Below are 27,539 nucleotides of genomic sequence, written 5' to 3'. Positions count from 1 at the left end.
ATATGTAATTATGGCTACTGTAGGCTATATGTCACTTTACATCCTACTGAGACATAGAATGTAAGTGTCCATTGCATGCATAACGTTATGCTCTATTATCCGAGCGTCCCGTCATGGAATGCCTTCAGCCGAAAGAAATCTATTAAGCATTATTCCCATTTCAGGACATTTACCAACTTCTATCCACAGACCAGACGCTTTCTGTTTTACAACTGAATTATTAGGTAACAGGGTCCAATTGGAACATCTGACCGTGGTCACATGACACAGTTTACGTAAGATTTTTTTTTTTTTTTTTTACAACGATAGTATCATTAATGGTGTTCAATGATATCGTCTCAAAATAGTGAGTTGAGCAGGGGGAGAGGACCTCAGAAAATAAGATAAATAGAGATCGACCTGTTACTACTAAAAGGGAAGATTAATTTAGCGACTAAACGACACAACCGCAATCATTATGGGAACGGATAGTACCGATTGTATGCTGCTTCTTGCGGCAGAAGCGTTTCAATCTAAAAACTTCGGGCTCGCGGCGGACATATACGAATGCCAACTGCTGCACCTCTGCGACCCTAGTACGCAGCAACATCTCTTGGTGAAACGGGCCGATGCCCTGGCATTTGCTGGTAAACTGACCGATGCTTTCGAGATCTACCGAAAAGCCGCTGAAATCGAGAGACTACGACCAGTCCACCTGGATAATCTGATTGAATATCTCTCTAACAGTATTAAAAGACAAGATGGGACAGACAGTCAAAACAACAGACAGGAGACACACTCTGATTGTGTTGGATATGATGCATTTACCTGCAAGATATGTTATGGATTTCTATACGAGCCTGTTACCTTGCCTTGTGGACACTGCTTTTGCAAAAAGTGCCTGGACAGAGAAAAAATGCCTGTCTGCTGCAAAGAATGTAATGACAGTAGGCACACCAAACTCAACGATGTGGACAATTATAGAGTTAATGTTGTTCTTAGTAACTTGTTGTTAAAGTGGTTTCCAATTCAATTACTTGCTGTTAATCTGAGACGTGAGGGGAATGGACTATATTCAGAGAAAATAATGGATGCTGCTTTGGAAAAATACAACGAAGCAATAAAAATAGGTATGGTATTTTAACTTTTTCATTTAAACTAATTCGAAATGCAATTAAACACTTGAAATGGATGGCCTATATCTTATGCAATGTTGCAACATAATTTAGGCTGCTGTTTCCAGTGCGTACATGGGCTGGCTTAATTTGCAGTTGAATCAGCAGGTGTGTGATGTAACTTCCGCGTGGCGTAAGCTGCTCTACATTGTAACAATTCAGTGGGGAAATTATTATAAAAATGTATCATGTTTATTACTAGGCTATAATTATCCCCTTCATTCAGAGAGATTCATGCTTATGACATACATGGGCAGATGTATGGAGGGTGATTAGGGCCAGTTCGAAATTGCTAAATAGGAATGTGAAATAATAAATCCATTTTTATTTTCATATCAGTGCGCATGATTCATGCCACAATTAAATTGCAGTTTTAAAGGAAAATAGAAAATGGTTAACAGATTCTAAATAAACATGGTAAATGGAAAAAGACTAAAGGTAAACAGAAATGTGTAAATGCAATCTACATAGTGAAATTGAAATAGATATTTTCACTTGTCAACTACCCAATTAAGAATTCTCTTTTCAATTGACAATGTCAAAGTGTATGCAAATTATGAACCAGGAGAGCAACACCACACCCCCAAATAGTAGTTTACCCTAGCCATGCCATGCTGTACATTGATTTGAGACTAGCGTAACCAACACACAGGGTGCGAACCCAGGTCTTCTGCGCACCAAAAAAGCATAGGCCCACTAAGCTGAAGCCTAGGCATTGACTCTGGGAGCCAATGCAACTCTTCATGTCTCAGGTAAGGTTAAGCCTACTCATCATGCATGTGTGGTAACTGAACCTCCTCAGTTACCGATCACCATTTGTTTGACCTCCTCCTCCTCACAGAGACCCATCTGAGCCACAGCACATATATGATTGACAGGGTTTGAACAAGTGTCTTCTGCACATCAGAAGAGCACATTAGTACGATAAACCAACGATTATAGCCAACTCGTAAGGTTTCAGGTAAGGTTACTCATCATGCGAACAACTAGGAAAAAAGTGGTTCGGTGACCACGCACATGTGATGAGTAACTTTGCACAGTGTTGAATAACTTTGCCTGAGACCATAAATATTGCTTTGGCTCCCCAAGCTAAAGCTTTGGCTTAGCAGGCTCATATGTTCTTCTGGTGTACAGGACACCAGGTTTGAACCCTGTTGGTTGCACTAGTCTAAAATCAATGCACAGAGAGCGTGACATGGTTAGGATGTATCACTGTATGGTGGTGTTGTGTTTCTCTCCTGGTTCACGCCTCCAGAAAGTAATTTGCATACACTTAAAACATTTAAAGAGAAAAGAGAATGCTAAATAGGGCAGTTGGAAAATGATAAAAGCCACTTTCCATTTCACTTTGAACATTGCATTTACCATTTTCTGTTAGCCATTGAACATTTTCTGTTGACCATTTTCATTTAGAATTTCTGTTTACCGTTTCCAATTTTCAATTAAACATTTTAGTTTTTTATTTTAACATTGCAGTTTCCTTGTGGCATGAATCATGTGCATTGATATGAGCATATAAATGCATTTATCATTTCTACATTTCAATTGAGCATTTAAGTGTTGCATTTTCAAACTGGCGCTGATCACCCTACATACAGATGGACGTGTGAATGTTGAATAAGATGTTATGTAGGCTAGGGGACCAAACATTGCTTAAGGTAAAAAACAATAAAACAAATGTAGGTCAAGGGTACTAAAAGTTCAACAGCAGACACAATAGTATTGGTTCCACTCTTGTGTGCCACATTGATATTATTATTGAATACAACAGGTGTAGACCTTACAGTAAAATTCTTACTATCGAGCCCTTAACCAACAATGCAGTTAAAAAAAAAAAATATGAGTAAGAATAAAAAATAAAAGTAACAAGTAATTAAAGGGCAGCAGTAAAATAACAATAGCGAGACTATACACAGGGGGGTACCGGTACGGAGTAAATGTGCGGGGGCACCGGTTAGTTAAGTATGTAGGTAGAGTTATTAAAGTGACTATGCATAGATGATAACAACAGAGAGTAGTAGCAGTGTAAGGGGGGCAATGCAAATAGTCTGGGTAGCCATTTGATTAGATGTTCAGTGGTCTTATGACTTGGGGGTAGAAGCTGTTTAGAAGTGTCATGGACCTAGACTTGGCGCTCCGGTACCGCTTGCCATGCGGTAGCAGAGAGAACAGTCTATGACTAGGGTGGCTGGAGTCTGACAATTTTTAGGGCCTTCCTCTGACACCACCTGGTGTAGAAGTCCTGGGTGTAGAGGTCCTGGATGGCATGAATCTTGACTCCAGTGATGTACTGGGCCGTACGTACTACCCGCTGTAGTTCCTTGCGGTCGGAGGCCAAGATGCTCTCGATGTTACAACTGTATAACCTTTTGAGGATCCGAGGACTCATGCCAAATCTTTTCAGTTTCCTGAGGGGGAAAAGGTTTTGTCGTGCCCTCTTCACGACTGTATTGGTGTGCTTAGACCATGTTAGTTTGTTGGTGATGTGGACACCAAGGAACTTGAAGCTCTCAACCTGCTCCACTACAGCCCCGTCGATGAGAATGGGGGCGTGCTCGGTCCTCTTTTTCCTGTTGTCCACAATCATCTCTTTTGTCTTGATCACATTGAGGGAGAGGTTGTTGTCCTGGCACCACACGGCCAGGTCTCTGACCTCCTCCCTATAGGCTGTCTCGTCGTTGTCAGTGATCAGGCCTACCACTGTTGTGTCATCGGCAAACTTAATGATGGTGTTGGAGTTGTGCCTGGCCGTGCAGTCATGAGTGAACAGGGACTGAGCACGCAACCCTGAGGGGCCCCTGTGTTGATGATCAGCGTGGCGGATGTGTTGTTACCTACCCTTACCAACCTGGGGGTGGCCTGTCAGGAAGTCCAGGTTCCAGTTGCAGAGGGAGGTGTTTAGTCCCAGGGTCCTTAGCTTATTGATGCGTTTTGAGGGCACTATGGTGTTGAATGCTGAGCTGTAGTCAATGAATAGCATTCTCACATAGATGTTCATTTTGCTCAGGTGGGAAAGGGCAGTGTGGAGTGCAATAGAGATTGCATCATCTGTGGATCTGTTAGGGCGGTATGCAAATTGGAGTGGGTCTAGGGTTTCTGGGATAATGGTGTTGATGTGAGCCATGAGCAGCCTTTCAAAGCACTTCATGGCTGCAGACGTGAGTGCTACGGGTCGGTATTCATTTAGGCAGGTTACCTTAGTGTTCTTGGGCACAGGGACTATGGTGGTCTGCTTAAAACATGTTGGTATTATAGACTCAGACAGGGAGAGGTTGAAAATGACAGTAAAGACACTTGCTAGTTGGTCAGCGCATGCTCGCAGTACACGTCCTGTTAATCAGTACACATCCGTAACCTGTTTTAAGGGCTTACTCACATCGGCTGCGGAGAGTGTGATCACACAGTCTTCCAGAACAGCTGGTGCTCTCATGCATGTTTCAGTGTTATTTGCCTCGAAGCGAGCATAGATGTAGTTTAGCTCGTCTGGTAGGCTCATGTCACTGGGCAGCTCTCGGCTGTGCTTCCCTTTGTAGTCTGTAGTGGTTTGCAAGCCCTGCCACATCCGACGAGCACCAGAGCCTGTCTAATATGATTCGACCTTAGTCCTGTATTGACGCATTTCCTGTTTGATGGTTCGTCGGAGGACATAGCGGGATTTCTTATAAGCTTCCGGGTTAGAGTCCCGCTCCTTGAAAGCGGCAGCTCTAGCCTTTAGCTCAGTGCGGATGTTACCTGTAATCCATGGCTTCTGGTTGGGGTATGTACGTACGGGGTATGTACTTACGGTCATTTTGGGGACGACGTCATCGATGCACTTATTGATGAAGCCAATGACTGATGTGGTGTATTCCTCAATGCCATCGGAGGAATCTTGGAACATATTCCAGTCTGTGATAGCAAAACAGTCCTGTAGCTTAGCATCTGCTTCATCTGACCACTTTTTTATGGTCAGATTGGCCAAATGGAGGGCGAGGGAGAGCTTTGTATGCGTCTCTGTGTGTGGAGTAAAGGTGGTCTATTGTTTTTTTCCCTCTGGTTGCACATTTAACATGCTGATAGAAATTTGGTAAAACGGATTTAAGTTGCCCTGTATTAAAGTCCCCGGCTACTAGGAGCGCCGCCTCTGGGTGAGCGTTTTCCTGTTTGCTTATGGCAGAATACAGTTCATTCAGTGCGGTCTTAGTGCCAGCATCAGTCTGTGGTGGGATGTAGACAGCTACGAAAAATACAGATGAAAACTCTCTAGGTAGATAGTGTAATCTACAGCTTATCATAAGAGATGTAAATGTTGACCAACAATCACTTTCAACAATAATCCAAAATCTGCACATTTTCACTGTGAACTAAAGAAAACTGGTCTTGTTTGACAGAATGATGGTTTAATGAATAGATGATCAGTTTCAGCCTCTATTTCAATTTCTATTGAATTTGACCTTGATGTTTTCGATGTATAGTTCAAAATGATTTTGTATCAAGATATCATGTACATTTATACTTCTGGAACAAAGTAAATCTCTGTCTATCCAAGTAAATATATGTTTTTTTGTATTTTCCAGCTCCAAGGGACCATGTGCTGTACAGCAACCGATCACAGATCAATTCCAGTCTGAGGAATTACGAGGATGCACTTCATGATGCAGAGATGGCATGCAAACTCATGCCTCTTTGGTCAAAGGTGAGAGTTGGATTTTTTCCCCCATGTTTAATTTAGATAGACCATCAGAGCTTCACAATGCAACATAATGGTATTGTTCTACTGATTAATAAACATGTGTTTATTTTTCTTCCAGGGACATATTAGAAAAGCACAAGCTTTAGTCTGTCTTGGGAAATGTGAAGAAGCGTTAAGAGAGTACCTGGTCGTCATTACATTAGATCCTGAAAGTAAACTGGCAAAAAGAAAGGCGCAAAAGATTCTGAGCGATCTTCTGGCCCCTGTCACTGATCAAGTACACAACAGAATCCTGGACTGCACAAGTCTACTGTCTTCCAGAAATAAAATCAAAGGTGGCACTCTGAACACCTCAACCTCAAGCTGCAACACCACCACTTCCTCCAAGTCTTACAAGGTACGAGAAATCGTCCATCTTTTATTTTTTAAATAGAATAAAGTATTAGCATCTAGTGCATTGAGTTGAGCTCATGAACTAATTCAAATGTACTATCATCGCCCTTTCTCACAGGATTACAAGAATATTGCCTCTCATGAGAAGTTGACATCGTCACCTACGCTGAGTGAACCTAAGACAGACGGCTTATTTGAGACGATGGCATGCGGCGAAAAGAAAGGAGAAGATCAGGTGGACCTGAATGTCTGCCATCCCACCGTCATTGACAGGAGCGTCTTCCTCAAACGCAAACGTAGCTCATCCGAGGACAGCCAAGTGGATAGTAGCGACACCTGCAAGCGCTCCAAATCTGGTAAATTTTAAGACTTTTTTCCTCGCCTCTTAAATCAATGGAGCTATATTGGCATGATATTTACTATAAGTGAAGCAGTTGTTGAGATTCACTATCTAACTCAAATGTTTCGCCTCCTTTACAGAAGTGACCCAGAATGAAGAGGCGACTTCCTGGAGTGCAGTGCTTTCTGACCTCATAGACCCGGCTGACCTGGAGTGTTCTCTTTGTATGAGGTGAGAACATCTCCATGCAGCCATCCATCCGTGACAAAACGTGTATCTGAATTGTAGTATTTGCCACTTTGCCAATGATAGTAATATAGTGTTCTGCTTTTGAATCAGATTATCTATGATTACTGAAACTCACAGCCTCATACAAGTCATAGTTATTTTGCAAGTTAACACAAGATATTCACCTTCCTTTCTGATAGTATGAAACAATAAAGATTCAGTATGACGCAATAACGATTAATAGGTAAACATTTAGCAATGAGCTATATGTAAACAAGAAAACCTGAAAGTAAACAATAATAGAGTAGCGAGAGACATTGTACCACTCTATTGCTCAATATTGTGTCCTTTATCTCCATGGTATACCCTAGGCTCTTTTATGAACCAGTCACCACTCCTTGCGGTCACACCTTTTGTCTGAAATGCCTCGAGCGATGCCTGGACCACAACCCCAAGTGTCCCCTCTGCAAGATGGAGCTGGAAGAGTATCTGGCAGAAAGTAAATACAACAAGACTGTCTTGATGGAGAACCTCATCTGCAAGTATCTGCCAATCGAGCTCATGGACAGGCAGAAAGTCAACGCAGAGGAGATTGCAGATTTATCCAAGTATGATTAAAAGCAGCATACAGACATTATCCGATTGCTTCTGAACTGTGTAACAATGGCATCAGACACTTTATAAAATGTTACTTAATCTATAACTTTGGATATATTATATCCTCAACCCTTCTTTTGCAGTCTAAACAAGAACGTGCCTATATTTGTTTGCACCATGGCCTTCCCCACCGTTCCATGTCCTCTTCACATCTTCGAGCCCTGCTACCGGCTGATGATCCGCAGGTGTATGGAGATGGGTACCAAGCAGTTTGGAATGTGCCTCAGCGATAACATCAAAGGGTGAGTAAAGCCTGGACAAAGCAGAGAAACATTGTGTTTAGTGTTCCTTAGTCAGGCAGGGGATATCGGTGCCATCTGGCAGTAAATTTGAATAGCTGTTGTGTCAACTCTTGTTTGGCGCCATTGAGGGCCTTAGGCTATAATCAGAGCTGAGCAGGTATTGCATGTTGTATTGCAGCGTATCCCAAACTCGGTCCTGGGGAGAGGTCTCCTCGGGTCCAAAAAGTTGGGCCTGTTCTGAAATTGAGCCAGGGCTTTCTTCCCTGGACCCTACCCGAATACATTTATGTTTTAAATATGGATACCCAGTCCGAATGGATCCGAGTCAGGTCCAGAGCCAGTCCCGATCCGAGTCAGGGAAGCAGCAGAAAATGTATATTTTTAGCTACGTTATTAACTGAAGCTGTTAATGCACATACCGAGGAATAGAAGAACGGAGCTAGTATCAGGCGGGGGGCGGGGCCATGCTGTGTGCGGCTGAGTGGTGCGAGGAGGAGGAAGAGGGAGACAGCGGCAACCAAGCCAACTCGCACTAGTTACTAACATCAAGCTACCAAAGCTAGGTTATTTATCATCCAATCTGATTACATAGTACCTGTTTTGACTGCATCAAACCGAGAAGAGAAGCTAGTTAAGCTAGCTATCTAGCTAGCAGGGTTGCCTAATCATAGCTTCATAGACTGCGCTTTCCCCCGTCCTAAACGATAATAACAACAACTCCATTCAAAGTATTAAGTAACAGCATCCCTGTTGGCTCTTGGTCGTTGAAACATATCCTTCTCATTTAACCTTTAATTCCGTAATTTTAATTCCATCTTCCATTGATCTGCTAACTTGCTTATTACCACGACACACACAGAGCCAGAGGCCAATGCCGCTTTGATGACTTGTGATTGACCGCCAAAAACAACATGCGCCTCTCTCGTGAAAATCCGCAGCAGAATAATTGAGACAATTTTCAATCTCTACTGCAGCAGTCGCGTTCTGGTATTTACGGGTCCTTAACAGCAAATTTAGTTATAATATATCAGAGAACCGTGACAATCAAACCTGACCTGGATCCGAGGGTCAACTACAGAATTCTGGACGTGTCCCGGGTCAGGCCCGGGTAATGTTCTGGTGGACCTGTGAAGACCTCTACCAAACGGGTGCTCATTTTGGTTTTTGCCCTAGCACTACACAGCTGATACAAATAATCAAAGCTAGATGATTAGTTGATTATTTGAATCAGTTGTGTAGTGCTAGGGCAAAAAACAAAACGTTCACCCAGAGGGGCCCCAAGACCTAGTTGTTTAAGCAGATAGTTTATATAGCCTATTTTATTGTTTGTGTCACCTGTGAATGCCTTAGAGACATTTTGGATTCTTATCTACTTATTTTCCTTCCCCATAGATTTGCCGATTACGGTAGCCTCCTGGAGATCCGAAACGTGGAATTCTTTGCAGATGGCCGCTCCGTTGTGGACACCATTGGGATAAGAAGGTTCAAGGTCATTGAGCACCACCAGAGAGATGGATACAACACAGCAGACATTGAATACTTGGAAGACGTTAAGGTAATTATTAATCATAAACTAAAGCATTTGCATGAATGTTGTCTGAACAATTTTTTACTTGTATTAGTGTATCTCGTTGTGCTAATAAAGGCATTTCTCGTTCTGTAAAGGTGGAGGTTGTGGCAGAGAAGGAGCTGCAGAGTCTCCATGATGCAGTATACGACCAGGCCTTAATCTGGGTCAACTCCCTGAAAGCAGAACAAAAGGAGAGGATCGTAGAGCACTTTGGGCGCATGCCAGAGAAAGACTCTGAGCCACAGGTAAATACATGAATCTTGGACACAGTGTATTCTGAAAGTATTCAGACCCCTTGACTTTTTCCACATTTTACAGCCTTATTCAAATATGTATTAAATACATCATCAATCTACACACAATACCCCATAATGACAAAACGAAAACAGGTTTTTAGAAATGTTTACAAATTTATAGAAAATAATAACAGAAATACCTTATTTACATAAGTATTCAGACCCTTTGCTATGAGACTCAAAATGGAGCTCAGCTGCGTCCTGTTTCAATTGATCATGCTTGAGATGTTTCTACAACTTGATTGGAGTCAACCTGTGGTAAATTCAATTGATTGGACATGATATGGGAAGGCACACACCTGTCTATATAAGGTCCCACAGTTGACAGTGCATGTCAGAATAAAAATCAAGCCATGAGGTCAAAAGAATTGTCCATAGAGCTCCGAGACAAGATTGTGTCGATGCACAGATCTGGGGAAAGGTACCAACAAATTTCTGCAACATTGAAGGTCCCCAAAAACACAGTGGCCTCATTCTTAAATAAAATACGTTTGTAACCACCAAGACTCTTTCTAGAGCTGGCCGCCCGGCCAAACTGAGCAATTGGGGGAGATGGGCCTTGGTCAGGGAGGTGACCAAGAATCCAATGGTCACTCTGGTAGAGCTCCAGAGTTCCTCCATGGAGATGGGAGAACCTTCCAGAAGGACAACCATCTCTGCATCACTCCACCAATCAGGCCTTTATGGTAGAGTGGCCAGACGGAAGCCACTCCTCAGTAGAAGGCACATGACAGCCCGCTTGGAGTTTACCAAAAGGCACCTAAAGGACTCTCACCATGAGAAACAAGATTCTCTGGTCTGATGAAACCAAGATTACACTCTTTGGTCTTAATGCCAAGCGTCATGTCTGGAGGAAACCTGGCACCATCCCTACGGTGAAGCATGGTGATGGCAGCATCATGCTGTGGGGATGTTTTTCAGCGGCAGGGACTGGGACACTAGTCAGGATCTAGGGAAAGATGAACGGAGCAAAGTACAGAGAGATCCTTGATTAAAACCTGCTCTAGAGCACTCAGGACCTCAGACTGGGGCGAAGGTTCACCTTTCAACAGGACAACAACCCTAAGCACACAGCCAAGACAACGCAGGATTGGCTTCGGGACATGTCTCTGAATGTCCTTAAGTGGCCCAGCCAGAGTCCGGACTTTAACCAGAGACCTGAAAATAGCTGTACAGAGACGCTCACCATCCAACCTGACAGAGCTTGAGAGGATCTGCAGAGATGAATGGGAGACAATCCCCAATTACAGGTGTGCCAAGCTTCTATACCCAAGAAGACTCGAGGCTGTAATCACTGCCAAAGGTGCTTCAACAAAGTACTGTGTAAAGGGTCTGAATACTTATGTAAATGTGATATGTCATTTAAAAAATATATATGAATTTGCAAAAATGTCTGAACCTGTTTTTGCTTTGTCATTGTGGGGTATTGTGTGTAGATGAATGATTTAAAAAAAACTATTTAAACCATTTTAGAATAAGACTGTAACGTAACAAAATGTGGAAGATGGGGCTGAATACTTATACGTTAACTCTATTTTGATTTGACACAGTTTATGTTGAACAGGTTGTGGCTGGATTCTTATGGTTATTCTCCTGCTCTCTCCCTCTGTAGGCCAGTCCCAATGGGCCGTCCTGGTGCTGGTGGCTGCTGGCAGTCCTTCCCCTGGAGGGTCGAGCCCAGCTGCCCTTCCTGGCCCTGACGTCCCTGAAGGACCGACTCAGTGGTATCCGCAGAGTACTCCTCTTCATGTCCCGCAACCGCTCCTCTCGATGACTCCAACCATCTATCTTCTCCATGTAGGTGTCTGTTGTGTCTGTGTTTTGTTTTTATCTGAAAGACCGCATTTTAACGAAAGCCTTTGTGTGAATGGGTTACTATTGGCAAGTGGACTTTGATTAGATTACCGAAATGTGATCCAAGGATTAGAAGAGGCTACTTATGGACTGAATATTTTAAAGTGTGCTGTAAAGACCATAGTATTTTGACTTTGTTTTTGTTATTATTTATGAACATCGCGTGTGCATGGAACATGTTTACACCACTGGGAGAAAATTACTATTACAATGATGTCTTATTATTTCCAAAGGGTTTATTAACCACAAATTACATATTGTAAAACCCAAAACCCCTTAGAATGTGTAGAAAATTAGAGGGGAAAATTGCAATACAGCACAGTACCTTGTTCTGATGACACTTTAACTGTATCATTCAGAGGATAATGCAATTTTCTTCCTGTTTTGGTGTAGATGAGTGCAATACACCTGCAGTTAAAATGAGCCATCTCCTACTTACGATGGAATGTCTATTGGTATTTATATGATCTACTTAGCACTGTAGTTGCAGCAACAGCATAACTGATAGTCACTGTTTTCCATGCATGGTGAGCAAAGATGGGTTGTGAGCTTTGCCTTCAACAAAGGAACAAAGTTTTGTTGGATGTTACATATTTCTTTGTCCACCAGACTTTTTTCAGAGTTTTCTACAGTTCTTTTTATGTTACGATGATCACCTTTTTATACAGATGATATTGAACCAGGATGGTTATGCTGTGAAATCTTGGGGAAATGTGTTAATTAACAAACATTATATTTTTTATTGTAAGTGGCAATTTTAAGTTATTGCATTTATATAGGGCTTTCTTGGCTCTGCTATTATTTGCACCAGTTATGCTCATAAAGTAGGGATGACACAAGTGACAAACAAACTTAAAGTGATTGCAATAACGGTCATCACTTGTGCTGCGTGATTCCTGGCTATTATACAAAAAAAAGACAACGACGTGAATGTGAAAATGCAAATAATTGTAGACAAGGGAAATATAAACTTTTAGAGTGTAGAGAGTGCCGGATTTATCAGCCCTGCTGCTTTTACCACTTTCCAATATTCTCAGTTTGATTTGAGAAGTTTTACGTTTGGTTGTCATGTCCTAAGCCGAAGACACTCTGAAATGATTTTCCTAACCATTCTAAAAACTCTTGAAGGAGTTGGAAGACTGCTTCAAGTCATTTGAACCTCATCGTCTTGTCTTTCAAGCTATTGTCCGGTGGAATCATAAACTGTAGCATCAAACACTGTGATTTCTAATCTTTTTCAACATTTAGTGCCTTAAGTTGGATTTCTTCCATGATGCCAGTACCAAGAAGAATAATTTAGACTAAGATAGCATTCCAGTGAGGAAGACTTGGCTCAAAAGTCCAAACTATTGAGCTGAATATGTGGTCTTTTCTTTCGAGGACACAAACAGTAAATAAAAAAATTCCAGTCTTGGTATGACAAGTCTTAAGGTTGTGGTTACAAATCTTGGTAAAACTCAAATCCTGGTTCATTGTATGACGAGTCCTGCAATTGTGGTTACAAATATTGGTAATATAGCTCTTATATCTTATCACAACTAAATGAAAGTCTTCTCAATGCAAGGACACAATGTGAATATTTTCTATTGACTTTTGTATACAACAACAACATTGAGACTTGGTTAAGGTTGAATAAATGTTTTTTGAATAAAAGTTGATTGGTTGGAATGTCAATTCAAGTAGCTTATATTTCCTCACCAAAACCTCATACTTTTACATGTATATTAGTTTGATCTGGCGGTTGCATGTTAGCCAAATTGTCATTCATCTATGTCTTTTACCCATTTACATCAGAAAATGCCAAAACAATAGAAATTCAAAGGTAGTATCTTCCTGACCTTTTTGAATTCCACATGGAGCTAGTGATCTAAGTCCATCTACCTCTGACACTCCTGTAGCTCTTCCACCACAGAACATGCTAATTGATTCATATTGACATGTCATTTGTTTCTATGGAGATGACGTGACCATGGAGTCTTACTTTGGTGGTTGTGTAACACTTGTATAATTGCCTCTTAACTGTATGTGTTTACAAAAATGAATGTATGTGGTTGGCATCTTATCCAATGTTATATTTTTGTTTTTATAGAAATGTAGTCATTGCAATGTTATACAATGTACAAAAAACACAATTCTGAATAAAAAAAGGTTATGCTCTTAATTTGTGGAATAATAGCTAAACCGATGGTCTTTAATCTGAAGCATCCCTAATCCTGTGTTCTATATTTCTCTACTTTGGTTACGTGTTTGTCAGTTTAAAGAAGTATCAAAGTAGCTCTTTAGAAATGTCTAGAAAGCTTGGACATAACAAATAGCTTATGAAACGGTGCATTGAGTTTACATAACACCGTGAATGTAGGTCACGGTTAGAAGGAAAGATACGCTATTCCGCTCCCCCTGTCCCACTGCCCCACATTCTGCAGCCCTGCCTTTTTTTCTGGAGGAGATGACCTGACCCATACCACACCGAATCGCACCACAGCACCTCCATGACTGGGAGGGATGATGGACTCGGAGGAAGGGGGGACAAGTAGTACCAATGTAATTTGCAGGCTGTCTGTCTGGTGGGAGTGAGGGAGAAGCCAATGAGGATATTTTTAATAGGGCTTACATAACGGGGCAGAGTCAGACGTTACGTAAACTTTGAAATCGGGTTAGCATCTGCAGAGTATCAGTGTATCTAGTTCTCCTGCCTTTGAGAGAGGGCATGTTTCAGCAGTAGGTCCAGGAATATCACCAAATATCGCTTACTTTTTTTTTTATATAAGGTGTCCTGCTCTGTATTCAGGACCGAAAAATGCAGAAACAAGCTTTAGAGTGACAAAGTGGGGTCTCAAAGGCGTGAAGAAAGGTATTATTAAACTACAGAGTCCCACTGGAAATAGATAGTATAAAGATACTATTTTTCAGCATCTGCCTTAAATCAGATCCTTCATCAGTGTGCCCTGGCCAGAGACTGGCCACATAATACTAGTCTTATGTTACACGCCAAGTAAGGTTATAACTGAAAGGTTAAGGTCACTAGATGCAGGGGTTGCTATGGGAACATGGCATATACACCTACCCCTGATTTTATAAAACATGTAACACACTGACAGAAGTAGGGCAAAGCAGTGCTTTGTGGGAAAACTGGTTACCTAACTCACCCAGAAAAGACATCTAGGAGGTTAAGTTCCCTGTCTGTGTGCTGATGTGATGACAGAACACCTGCTTAGTGCTAGTTAGCCCATTGTAAACAGTGTGGGAAACTGCGTGAGAGGGCTGTGTCAGAGGGCTTGAGTGTGCCCATGTGAGAAGTACATGACTGTGTGTGCCTCAAGCTCGTATGATACAGTGTGAGCTGTAAGGAGGACTCTGTGCATTGATGTTCCTACTCGCATGATCAATGTAAAGCCTCACATGACGGGTTTGGGAGTGGAACTGCGCAGTACAGTGGCTGATGCCCTGTTGCTGCCTGTGGATGGATGGAACAGGGGCTGGGCTCTGGCTGCAGTACTGCCTCCTATCGCCTCACTTCTTCTAACACTTCCATACTGTCAGACTAACTGGGCTGTGCTTGTGTAATGTGCAGACAGCCTGCCCTCATGTCTCATCCTCAAGCTGCTGGCGAGGCTGAGGCGTCATTGCGAATGAATGCATAATACTTTTAATGCGCTTGAAGTATTGTATAATGGTTAGACATCACATTGCAGCAGATATTGTAGGGTTTGTCTTTGAATTCTTCAATGGAAAAGAAAAGCACAGATCCTTTAGACCTGCAGCTTGCCCCTGTGGTGGTCCTTACACAGTCATTATACACCTACTGTGTAAGGACCACCACAGGGGCACGGCCTGTACACACTCAGTGTATACTGAACAAGTTTACACAGCCGTGGAGACACTGCCTAATGATTGTGTAACGATTTTTAGAGGAGCAACACATTTGACACAACACTTGTGATACAACAGCGAGTTTGTCTGCAAAAAAAGGAGACACCTACCAATGCTTTTGTAAAGATTTGTGGAAACTCTGTTTCACAAACATTTTGTATCACAGCCATTGTGTCAAATGCATTTTACATCAGTTGTACAAGTTGTGCAGAGTGTGTATGGGGCAATAGTCTATCTTGTATTCCACTTGTCTACCCTAATTCAATAAAAATAAAGATGTACTCTTTTTAACACAAGGGGAGGGGGGCATTAAACTACAAAGACGATTAAACAGTAAGATTTGAAAAGGCTATCAACATGAGTTAAAGCACAGGAAATATCTCTGACACTGGAACATTCCTGAAACATGCAACTGAATATGTGATCTGTGCATTCAACAAAACAGCTCACATGAGAGCTTAACCCATGGCCTGAAATGGAAGGTTGTGGAACTCAAAAGAGATTTCACGAGTTAGTGCCTCGGCTAACTCCCCTCTCCGATCCACTATTGTCATCTGAAAGTACATGGTATTATGTGCATGATGTAACAAATACCTCCTCTCCGGTCAGGTCACTCACAGTCAGTGGGATACAGTAGTGGACTCAATGGACATTGGGCATACTGTAGAACAAAAATATAATACAATTTATAATATAATTTAATAATTTTGGTGTGTAACATTGTGACCATGGCATAGGGCTGGGCAATATATAGAATTAATTTGATTAATTCAAATGTATGCTTATGCGGGATATTCCAAATTCATGTTTCGCAATAATCTAGGTTTTGTTATTTTACGTTTTTATGAGCGTTTATGTCCGCTTGTTCTCATGTTGTATTTTTGGTCACGTCTCTTGCACTCTTCTGTGCTGTGTCAACCCAGTCTCTCATTAACTATGTACTGTCATGACTTGCCCTCCTGGATGGAGATCAAAGGTGCCGGCTAATCAAAGGTTTCAAGACCCCCTCTACTGGGGGAGTTGGCCAGTTTAATGACGGTCGTAAATACCTTGCAGAAACTTTCTCTCCATGCCAGGCAGTATTGAGGGGACAGAACCCTTTGTTACAAAGAGATTCTTCCCGCCAAAACTCCAACAGCCAAAAGTGGATAATGAAACAATATTTCTAACACAAATAATGTGTGAAATGGTTGAGGGACTTAAAGAACAATCATGTCAGATAATTTGTTGTTTTGTGATATCATTAAAGACATTGTAATGGAAACATTGTAACTTTAAGAGATTTCTCAATATATATGTCAGAGTTACATCTAAATGTTGTAAAACTCATATGATTAAATATGAAACTATTTGTGAGAAGATGAAATGTGATTTTAGCCTTCAAAATGAAATAATTGTTTTTCATGTAGTTTTACCCAGTCAGTAACCACGCCCATGTAAGCACAGACATTATGCCAAATGGATGGAACACCCCTTTTGCCATAGTGCTTATAAAGGACTCCTGTCACGCCCTGACCATAGTTTGCTTTGTATGTTTCTATGTTTTGTTTGGTCAGGGTGTGATCTGAGTGGGCATTCTATGTTGTATTGTCTAGTTTGTCTGTTTCTGTGTTTGGCCTGATATGGTTCTCAATCAGAGGCAGGTGTTAGTCATTGTCTCTGATTGGGAACCATATTTAGGTAGCCTGTTTTGTCATTGTGGGTTGTGGGTGATTGTCTAAGTGTAGTGTTTTTGTGTCAGCACTATTATTCATTAGCTTCACGTTCGTTGTTTATTGTTTTGTATAGTTTCGTTAAGTGTTCTCTGTGTTTATTAAATTCAAGATGAACACTTACCACGCTGCATATTGGTCCTCCGATCCTTCAAACTTCTCCTCCTCAGATGAGGAGGACGACGAGCGTGCCAACTCCTAAAGAATTAACATATTAGACCAAAACATGCCGGGTTGCTGCCGGTGTGTAAAGTGGTTCTAGCTGTACCCTGAATAATCAACCATTGAGACCAGACAGCGTAGGGCGGTGGCTACATGGCTGACGAATGGTTAGACTCTACCAGACCAGAATATGTGCAGTGCGAGCTGAATATGTTACAAATGGTAAGACCCTCAAACTCTCGACGAGTGAAGGTGAAGACTAGACATTTACAGTCTGTAGCTGTAATGTAAAGTAGTCTAGAACTTTGATCAAAGACACGAGGCGCAAATTTCATCAATGGGAACTCCTCGGAGCAGGGCCCACAATGTAGCTACACCTCTAGTAGAACGCACCACCACAGCAAACGGCAAAGGCTGGCCAACCAGCTGATATGCTGTAGTAATAGTGTCCACAATCAAATGTGAGACTCTCTGTTTCGATAGGCTCTTCCCAAGATCTCTCTGACAATAACACACAAACAGTTGCTCCGACTGTCGTATTGTCTTAGTCCCTCACCGGGCACAGCACACTTGGGGAAAGACCCAGCACACTTGCAGCCATGGGAGGTGCGTATGCTGACAAATGTAAGGCCTGGTTTACACGTCTGTCAGACAGGACCTTCGGCAAGAAATAGGTTAGGTCGGATGATCTGCACCCATTTGGAAACATTCAGCGCTCACTGAAAGAGCATGCAGTTCACTAACCCTCTTAGTAGAGACAATAGCCAACAGGAATGCCACCTTCATGGTAAGATGCTTCAAAGACGCTAACCCCAGGGGCTTGAAAGGTGGCCTATCAAGTGCTGACAACACCACGTCAAGGTCCCAGTTTGGTTCCGAACGGGCCTTTGTTGGACGCAGATGCTTAGCTCCCGTCATAAACTTGGAGAGCAAGGGGTGGTCACCCATGGGTACCTCCGGGCCATTGTCACGGCATGCCGAAATTGAAGCCAAATTCACTCTCAAAGTAGATGCCGCTCTGCCCTTATCAAGCAGTGATTGTAAAAAGTGTAAAACCTTTTGTACATCACACGACTCGGGGGCAACATTATGACCCTCACACCAAGCACAGAATATTCCCCACCACATTTGATATGACGCGTTGGTGGAGGAAGCCCTGGCATTCTGCAATGTGTTGACCACATTGTCCTGAATACCTAGACTTGCCCATTTACACCTCTCAAGGGCCAAGCCCAAAGCTGGAGGCGGTATGGGTCTGGATGCCAGAGCACACCGAACCTTTCCCACAGCTGTAACACAATCTGAGTGTGTCGGCTCCAGTCCCCCTTCGGCGGGCCATTTCTCAAAAGCATGTCCTCTGCCTGGTTCAAGACCCCCAGTATGTGCGCTGCCCGCAGTGACACTAAGCGGGCCTGAGCCCACAGCAAGAGCTCCTGAGCTATTTTGTGGAGGTGCCATGATCCCCCTGGTGATTGATATACGCCACTACCGTGGTGTTGTCTGATCTGACCAGGTCATGCTTCCCCTCCAAGTAGGGCAGGAACTGTTGGAGTGCCAGGCGAACCCCCATTTCCCTGCCCCTGCTGTCTCGTGGGGGAGGAGGGAGGCCAAGACATTGCTGGAGCACCCTTGAGACATCCTGCCCTGTCTTCCAGCTCCTTTGAAGGGCGGCGGAAGGGTGTGCAGTTGCCAAGAACTCCTGCAATGTTTCTCTGTCTTTGCTCAGTTCTGAAGTCTGATTTTGTCGACCCCTTGCCCAAAGGTGGAACCCGGTGTGAAGGGGAGCTCCAAGAATGTTTTCTGAACTTGCAGTTGCAGTTTAGACTGTGCCAGCCAAAGATGGTTGCGTGAAGTCCCCACTGAAGCCAAAGCATTACCGTTGGCACGTGCCATGTCCGTCTGGAGCATAGTGAGCAGCCACCTCTGTGGCCACCTTAAGAAGCTCATCACCACCCCTTGGGAGGCGAGGGATCAGCAGGGCGAGGTAGGGTTGCAGCCTCGTAGCCGCGTTAACGAGGTGCACCATGAGGGAGAGGGTCCTGAAAGTGCTTTGTAGCCGTTCATCGCTTACTCTTTCAGGTCCTGGTTTGAGGCGAGGCACCTTGCCAACAATCTCCTTGTTAGGGAGGATCATGGCAGCCACCATGTCATCCATCACTGGATAGTGGTCTAGCCCAAAAGACTCTGCATCCATTAGGAGAGTCCACGGCCTGGTCTGGTTGTCGAATTGGAAGCGCTCTCCCAATCTGATATTACTACAGTGCCTTGACTTTTTTCACATACACTACCACGGCCATGAGGGTCCACATTTTGTAACGTTACAGCCTTATTCTAAAATGGATTAAATTTTTAAAAATCCTCACAATACCCCACAATGACAAAGCAAAAACAGGTTTAGACATTTTTGCAAATTTATAAAAAAACAAAACAGAAATACCTTATTTACATAAGTATTCAAACCCTTTGCTATGAGATTCAAAATTGAGGTCAGGTGCATCCTGTTTTCACTGATCATCCTTGAGATGTTTCTACAACTTGATTGGAGTCAACCTGTGGTAAATTGAAGTGATTGTACATGATTTGGATAGGCACACACCCGTCTACATAAGATCTCACAGTTGACAATGTATGTCAGAGCAAAAGCCAAGCCCTAAGGTTGAAGGAATTGTTCGTAGAACTCCGAGACAGGATTGTGTCGAGGCACAGATCTGGGGAAGGGTACCAAAACAATTCTGCAGCATTGAAGGTCCCCAAGAACAGTGGCCTCCATAATTCTTAAACGGCCAAACTTAGCAATCAGGGTAGATGGGCCCGATGGTCACTCCAGAGTTCCTCTGTGGAGATGGGAGAACCTTCCAGAAAGACAACCATCTCTGCAACACTCCACCAATCAAGCCTGTACGGTAGAGTGGCCAGACGGAAGCCACTCCTCAATAAAAGGCACATGACAGCCCGCTTGGAGTTTGCCAAAAGGCACGTAAAGGACTCTCAGACCATGGGAAACAAGATTCTCTGGTCTGATGAAACCAAGATTGAACTCTTTGGCCTGAATGCCAAGCGTCACGTATGGAAGAAACCTGGCACCATCCCTATGGTGAAGCATGGTGGTGGCAGCATCATGCTGTGGGGATGTTTTTCAGCGGCAGGGACTGGGAGACTAGTCAGGATCGAGGGAAAGATGAATGGAGGAAAGGACAGAGAGATCCTTGATGAAAACCTGCTCCATAGCGCTCAGGACCTTTGACTGGGGTGCAGGTTCACCTTCCAGCAGGACAACGACCCTGAGCACACAGCCAAGATAATGCATGAGTGGCTTTGAGACAAGTCTCTGAATGTCCTACAGTGGCTCAGCCAGAGCCCGGACTTGAACCCGATCTAACATCTCTGGAGAGACCTGAAAATAGCTGTGCAGCGATGCTCCCCATCCAGCCTGACAGAGCTAGAGAGGATCTGCAGAGAAGAATGGGATAAACTCCCTAAATACAGGTGTGCCAAGCTTGTAGCGTCATACCCAAGAAGACCCGGGGCTGTAATTACTACCAAAGGTGCTTCAAAAAAGTGCTGAGTAAAGGCTCTGAATACTATTTCAGTTTTTTAAATTATTTTTAAATAAGCAAACATTTCTAAAAACCTGTTTTTGCTTTGTCATTATGAGGTATTTTGTGTAGATTGATGAGAAAAAAAACAACATTTAATCCATTATAGAATAAGGCTGTAAAGTAACAAAATATGGAAAAAGTCAAGGGGTCTAAATACTTTACGAATGCACTCTACGCCTATGCAATGTACTTGCAGAAGGAGCTGTCTTCTGCTGGCACTGTGTTTTTTTTCTGGTGCGATGTTGGCTGCAAATACTGGCCATATTTGCAGACAGTTGTATGCTCTCCTGTCCATTATGCATGCAAAGACACATGAATTGTCTTGTAAAGTAATTGTTTTCCTTCTTTACTTTTTTTGTTATGCAGAAAGGATATTGTAATGTTTTTAAAAATAATAGAATGAATACATTATATAAAAAAAATTGGTTCATTATGGCATTATAGCTCAAATGGGGAGGCCACAATCAGCCTGGTGCCGGCAACACAACTGGAGAGGAAGTCGAGCAGGTGAATAGTTTTATATCCAGAGCTGCTATCGCGACAAAGTGCACATGATAACATAAGTCATGTTGAAGAAGGTTTGTGATTGCAACACAATTCCCTTAATAATGTGTAACTATTAATTGGTCCTTATATTTGAGCTCCAGCACACTTCAATTAATAAGATAAACCTTCTCCTGGACTGTCACTTTGCCGCGGTGGAGAGGCTTGAGTACTCCAATGACCCTGAGAGCTAAGGCGGAGGGGGTTTATACTCTGTGCAGGTGCAACCAAGCCGGCCAGGTCAAAGGGTAGGAGGCAGACAAAGCAGTCCATGGTCCTCCATGTTGGGGGTTGGGCGTGGGGCTAATTATCCCACTCTGGAAAAAAATGAACATTGACGAATGGAAACCAAAGAAATTGCCCCAAAGCAGGACATTTTCTTGGACACATGTTATTGCTGAAGGGAGAAGCTGACAGTGAAGGACATTTACTTTTTGGGGTTAACTGATGATGCTATGATGATATGTTATGCTATGTTCAACATTTTATTGTTGTTGTTTTTTCTATTTTACACATGACTGTAATTGCAGTCTTTATGTTGACTGGTTAGGCACACAGTAATACTTTCTTAGAATAGCTGACTGAACATGTTTTTCCAACAGTACGGACAGACATTTACACGCTACTAGCATTTGGCTGCATTAAGAATATGAATTGTATGTTGGCAAAGACATATGTGAAGGTATTTTTGTTGGGGGGGGCTTTCATAATCCTGTATTTGTATCTGCTTTTTCATTCTTGTTTATCGATTTTTACATGTCTGATCTTCTGTCTGCAATCCTGGCTCAGCTTTTTATTATTTTTACTTCATGTAGTATAACATCAAGATGACTGTATACATTAAAGACACTTTTTTTGTGTGATTCACTTGACAAATTAGAACCTTCACCTATGTTATTCCTTAATTGAATTGTATTTTTTTCAGAATGTCAAAAGACTGAAAGAGGAGACTAGCCTCCTTGAAGAAAAGCAGGCAGGGCTGGACATCAATGACACTGTGCTTCAGGGGTGAGTTGCTGAGCTGCAGCAGTGGCCTGAAAGTATGTTAGGTTATGAAAAAATAGAGCAAAAACTAAAACGGACAACCAGAAAAAGCTCAAACCAAGTTTATTCAACCCACAAACATTCCATTGCAACTGGCATGCCTTATCAGGAACTGAAACTAGCATATATTTATACCTTCTGACTAGGGGGAGTATGTCTTGTATGTCTAAGATAAACAATTTGTCTCTGTTGTTAGGCAGAAACACAGTATGTTCCTCTCACTGGTAGTGTCATGACCTGCCTAAGTCTAGGACCCTCATGGCCGTGGTAGTGTATGGGATAGAACTGCACAGTCGTGGCCAAAAGTTTTGAGAATGACACAAATATTAATTTTCACAGTCTGCTGCCTCAGTTTGTATGATGGCAATTTGCATATACTCCAGAATGTTATGATGAGTGATCAGATGAATTACAATTAATTGCAAAGTCCCTCTTTGCCATGCAAATTAACTGAATCCCCAAAAGACATTTCCACTGCATTTCAGCCCTGCCACAAAATGACCAGCTGGCATCACGTCAGTGCTTCTCTCGTTAACACAGGTGTGAGTGTTGATGAGGACAAGGCTGGAGATCACTCTGTCATGCTGATTGAGTTCGAATAACAGACTGGAAGCTTCAAAAAGAGGGTGGTGCTTGGAATCATTGTTCTTCCTCTGTCAACCATGGTTACCTGCAAGGAAACACGTTCCATTATCATTGCTTTGCACAAAAAAGGGCTTCACAGGCAAGGATATTGCTGCCAGTAAGATTGCACCTAAATCAACCATTTATCGGGTCATCAAGAACTTCATGGAGAGCGGTTCAATTGTTGTGAAGAAGGCTTCAGGGCGCCCAAGAAAGTCCAATAAGTGCCAGGACCGTCTCCTAAAGCTGATTCAGCTGCGGGATCGGGGCACCACCAGTACAGAGCTTGCTCAAGCATCCTGAGACCATTCATGTGTGGGGTTGCTTCTCAGCCAAGGGAGTGGGCTCACTCACAATTTTGCCTAAGAACACAGCTATGAATAAAGAATGGTACCAACACATCCTCCGAGAGCAACTTCTCCCAACCATCCAGGAACAGTTTGGTGACGAACAATGCCTTTTCCAGCATGATGGAGCATCTTGCCATAAGGCAAAATTGATAACTAAGTGGCGTGGGGAACAAAACATCGATATTTTGGCTCCATGGCCAGGAAACTCCCCAGACCTTAATCTCATTGAGAACTTGTGGTTAATCCTCAAGAGGCGGGTGGACAAACAAAAACCCACAAATTCTGACTAACTCCAAGCATTGATTATGCAAGAATGGGCTGCCATCAGTCAGGATGTGGCCCAGAAGTTAATTGACAGCATGCCAGGGCGGATTGCAGAGGTCTTGAAAAAGAAGGGTCAAGACTGCAAATATTGACTCTTTGCATCAACTTCATGTAATTGTCAATAAAAGCCTTTGACACTTATGAAATGCGTGTAATTATACTTCAGTATTCCATAGTAACATCTGACAAAAATATCTAAAGACACTGAAGCAGCAAACTTTGTGGAAATTAATATTTGTGTCATTCTCAAAACTTTTGGCCACGACTGTAGTTAGATGGTCTTTGGGGTGGGCCTCTATGGGACCCTTTCCAGTAGTGTCAACTCTCTCTTCAACTGTTGACCTTATCCCGAGTTCAGTTCCACATCCCTTTTTGTCCTAGTTCCATTGCAACTGGCATGCCTTATCAGGAACTGAAACTAGACTGCTACTCGTTGCCTCCTTCCTTAGAAATATAAATATTAAGTGTTGTTTTCATGTTTGAAAATAAAATTAACTTTCTGCACTTCCCATTGTCTCACTCAGTAACTTTCCATGCAGAAAGTTCCTATTCACCGTTCATTGACCCCTAACATGTACATTTCTTATACAGTACATGTCAAGTAATCAATACGTTCTAATATGATGACGGGAATAAGTATATTTCAAGCCAGAATCCAACAGGTAGAAAAGTGAAGGTTTCTCTGTCTCTCAACTTCATAATTGCATTGATGTCAGTGGAGACATGTTTGTAACATGCCCTATGTCTGACAGCCACACTTCAAGATAGTCAGACAGGGCAGATGGGTGATCTCCAGAAGAAGATTGAAGGGCTTTACCTCAGTGTGAAACAGAGAAAACACTACCTCTACCGTTTGACAGGTAAGCCCCAACAACAATATGACCTCAAACGCATTATTAATCAAGCAGTAAAACTGATTTACGAAAGAATATGCATTAGTCATACACATCAGACCACGTTTATGATGAAATGTAGGCATGACCAATGTTATTAATTGATCTAATGTAAAGAATTTCATTAAACTGAGAAATTACGTGACAATAAACAGGAGAGTACCTTATAAGCAACAACTCAGCATGCCTTGTATAATGTTATAACTGCATGACAACACATGGTTTAGAAATAAGTTGATTTCTTTGTACTCTCTTTGTTTGTGTCTCTATAGTAGCTCTATAACTTATAGTCATGTAATATATCTGAATCTACAGTCCGTTTAATCATCCCTTTTTATTCAGACGTCAACAAGAGAAGGCATCAGAGAAATTCGGGTGATTCTGAGAAAAATTGTTGAGGACAAGGCAGCCTTGACAGCTGCCATAGTTCAACTTCACGAGCAGCGGGCAGAGTTTAGGCTCCCCACAGTGGATGCTCAATACTGACAACTTTGTGTGGCCATGGGAGAACCTTGGCACCAGTAAGTATATGATTGCAGAAGGTATCTATTGGGAATTTTTACCTTCATTGTAGTCTGCAATCATTGCTGTTGATCTGTTATATACCTCTGTGAGTTTACATCTCACAGGCAACAGATATCTTGCCATCAAAAAGGCAATCTTTGACAGACTGATGTTGGTGAACAGACTGCAGGAGGAAGAGAGGATCCTGGTGCAGGAGATGAAGAGGCACTGGGGAGCCTACAAAGAGAAGCGGGAACTCTGGAGGCACTGTCTCTACAGCTGCAAGATCAGAGTAAGTTGAGGTTAATACTATTTGTTTGGACTGAGCTTTTTTGTCTTGCTTTACAAATATCCTCCACACTATTTTGTGTAGTGGAATTGTAATAATTTACTGCTTTACATATGACTTTTAGGCAGTGCAGTGGCGTTGTCAGAGAGAGGGAGGAATGGCCATCTCTGCCTCCTGAAGAGAAGATTGAGTGAACTGACACAAGACCAAGACAACACCAGGAGCACCAAACCATAAGCTGTTTCTGGGAGAAGGGGTTATTTTTGATGACTCTCATGAAAACTCAGATGAAGATAGAAGTTCTATTGCTGAGAGCTCAGATGATGACTGCTATGCTTTTTGAAATCATACACCACCCCTGCCTCTTTCTCTCGGTCTCGCTCTCACCCTCAGGAGAGAGAGAAGGCTGCCATCACCTCCCTTGGGAGCAGCCTGGTCTCTCGACGTTGACCCCTGACCCCTCACCTTCTAAACACATCCAGTGAATTTTTATTTGTCTGATGACGTACTAGTGGAGAAGAAATGTGTAATTTCAGTGCATTTGTTGCCATGTTTCCTCCCCTCACCTCCTCTCCTCCGTTTCTTCCGGTCCTAGACAGCAACTCAGAATGTTGGTTGAAGACCTCTTTACTGAGGAATGTGGTTGTTCTTCATAATTCATCATTTCTTGGAGTATTTTCTAGGCTGCCATGATTGTGATTTTTGGTGTAATTGTGAGTTGCAAAAGAGCAGTGGGACTGCTAAAATAAATAAATAAAGGTCTTAATAAATAAATAAAGTAAAGATCTTAATAAATCAATAAATGCACCTCTACAGGATCGGTGGGTCCCCCGCGGGACGGTTGAGCTAACGTAGGCTAATGTGATTAGCATGAGGTTGTAAGTAACAAGAACATTTCCCAGGACATAGACATATCTGATATTGTCAGAAAGCTTAAATTCTTGTTAATCTAATTGCACTGTCCAATTTAAAGTAGTTATTACAGTGAAAGAATACCATGCTATTGTTTGAGGAGAATGTAGTTACGAACTTAAAAATGTATTAAAAAAACAATTAGCCACATTTGGGGCGTCTTGATACAAAATTTTGAACAGAAATGCAATGGTTCCTTGGATCCGTCTAGAACCTTGCACTTACACTGCTGTCATCTAGTGGCCAAAATCTAAATTGCGCCTGGGCTGGCATAATACATTATGGCCTTTCTCTTGCATTTCAAAGATGATGGTAAAAAGAAATACAAAATGATGGTCCAATTAAAAAAATATATTTTACCAGATAAATTGTGTTATGTTCTCCTACATCAATTTAACATTTCCACAAACTTCAAAGTGTTTCCTTTCAAATTGAATATGCATATCCTTGCTTCAGGTCCTGAGCTACAGGCAGTTACATTTGGGCATGTCATTTTAGGCGAAATTTAAAAAAAAAAAGGGGGCAGATCCTTAAGTTATTTTAAACACTAACAGCTCTGTGTGTGTGTTTCAATCGATTACATACTGTAGTATGAATGGATTATTTTCATGTAATAAAAAGTGCTGGTGCAGCAAGAAGTAAGCCATTGCTGCCCCTTGCAACATTGTAAGTACAACATCACCTTTCTAAAAAGTTACTTGTCAAATCTAACAGTAGCCTATCATTCATTTTTATGTTTGACTTTAAATCAGTTAATGTGTATCAATGAACATCTGATATTGAGTGGAATCCCCTGTTGCCCAACCCCTATATTTCAGCAGTGCATTGTACCCTACACCATCATTTCAATAACGTAGTATGCCTATTTACAGCAGCATATTTTGTCATTCACCCAATGTTCGTGGGTCTGATGGACCCACAACATTATTGGGTTTTTAAAACAATACTGCCTAACAAGTTACGTAAAAATACTTAATACTTTATATTTACAGGTTGACTTATATCAACTACAAGCAATATAGACAGCACACATGGTTAATATTCAAATCAAATCAAATTGTATTGGTCACAAACACATGGTTAGCAGATGTCAATGCGAGCGTAGCGAAATGCTTGTGCTTCTAGTTCCCGACAGTGCAGTAATATCTAACAAGTATTCTAACAATTCCACAACAACTACCTTATACGCACAAATGTAAAGGGATGAAATAAGAATCTGCACATATAAATATATGGATGAGCGATGGCCGAGCGGCATAGGCAAGATGCAGTAGATGGTATAAAACACAGTATATACATATGAGATA

The 27,539-nt window shown here is 42.2% G+C and overlaps 1 protein-coding gene across 3 annotated transcripts; it reads left to right on the top strand.

Moving 5' to 3' along the window:
- The first annotated feature begins 298 nt into the window (after positions 1-298).
- On the top strand, positions 299-27,539 carry LOC139574051 (LON peptidase N-terminal domain and RING finger protein 3-like). 3 transcript variants are annotated; one of them, XR_011674700.1, is made up of 15 exons: positions 299-1,109; positions 5,711-5,829; positions 5,945-6,223; positions 6,338-6,575; positions 6,700-6,790; positions 7,159-7,395; positions 7,528-7,686; positions 9,079-9,241; positions 9,352-9,501; positions 11,165-11,349; positions 22,218-22,300; positions 24,387-24,494; positions 24,870-25,048; positions 25,215-25,323; positions 25,445-27,530. XR_011674700.1 is itself a non-coding variant. In XM_071398187.1 (10 exons), the coding sequence occupies exons 1-10, from the start codon at positions 458-460 to the stop codon at positions 11,324-11,326; spliced, it is 2,250 nt and encodes a 749-aa protein (XP_071254288.1). In that variant the 5' UTR covers positions 299-457; the 3' UTR covers positions 11,327-13,567. The 3 variants fall into 3 exon arrangements, 1 of the variants encoding a protein (XP_071254288.1); XR_011674699.1 differs by having other exon boundaries at positions 24,870-25,323; positions 25,445-27,539; XM_071398187.1 differs by lacking the exons at positions 22,218-22,300; positions 24,387-24,494; positions 24,870-25,048; positions 25,215-25,323; positions 25,445-27,530 and having other exon boundaries at positions 11,165-13,567.

The sequence above is a fragment of the Salvelinus alpinus genome, chromosome 4, assembly GCF_045679555.1.
Source record: "Salvelinus alpinus chromosome 4, SLU_Salpinus.1, whole genome shotgun sequence".
NCBI lineage: Eukaryota > Metazoa > Chordata > Actinopteri > Salmoniformes > Salmonidae > Salvelinus > Salvelinus alpinus.
Note: the sequence above shows the minus strand (reverse complement) of the source record. Positions and strands in the feature narration are given on the sequence as shown.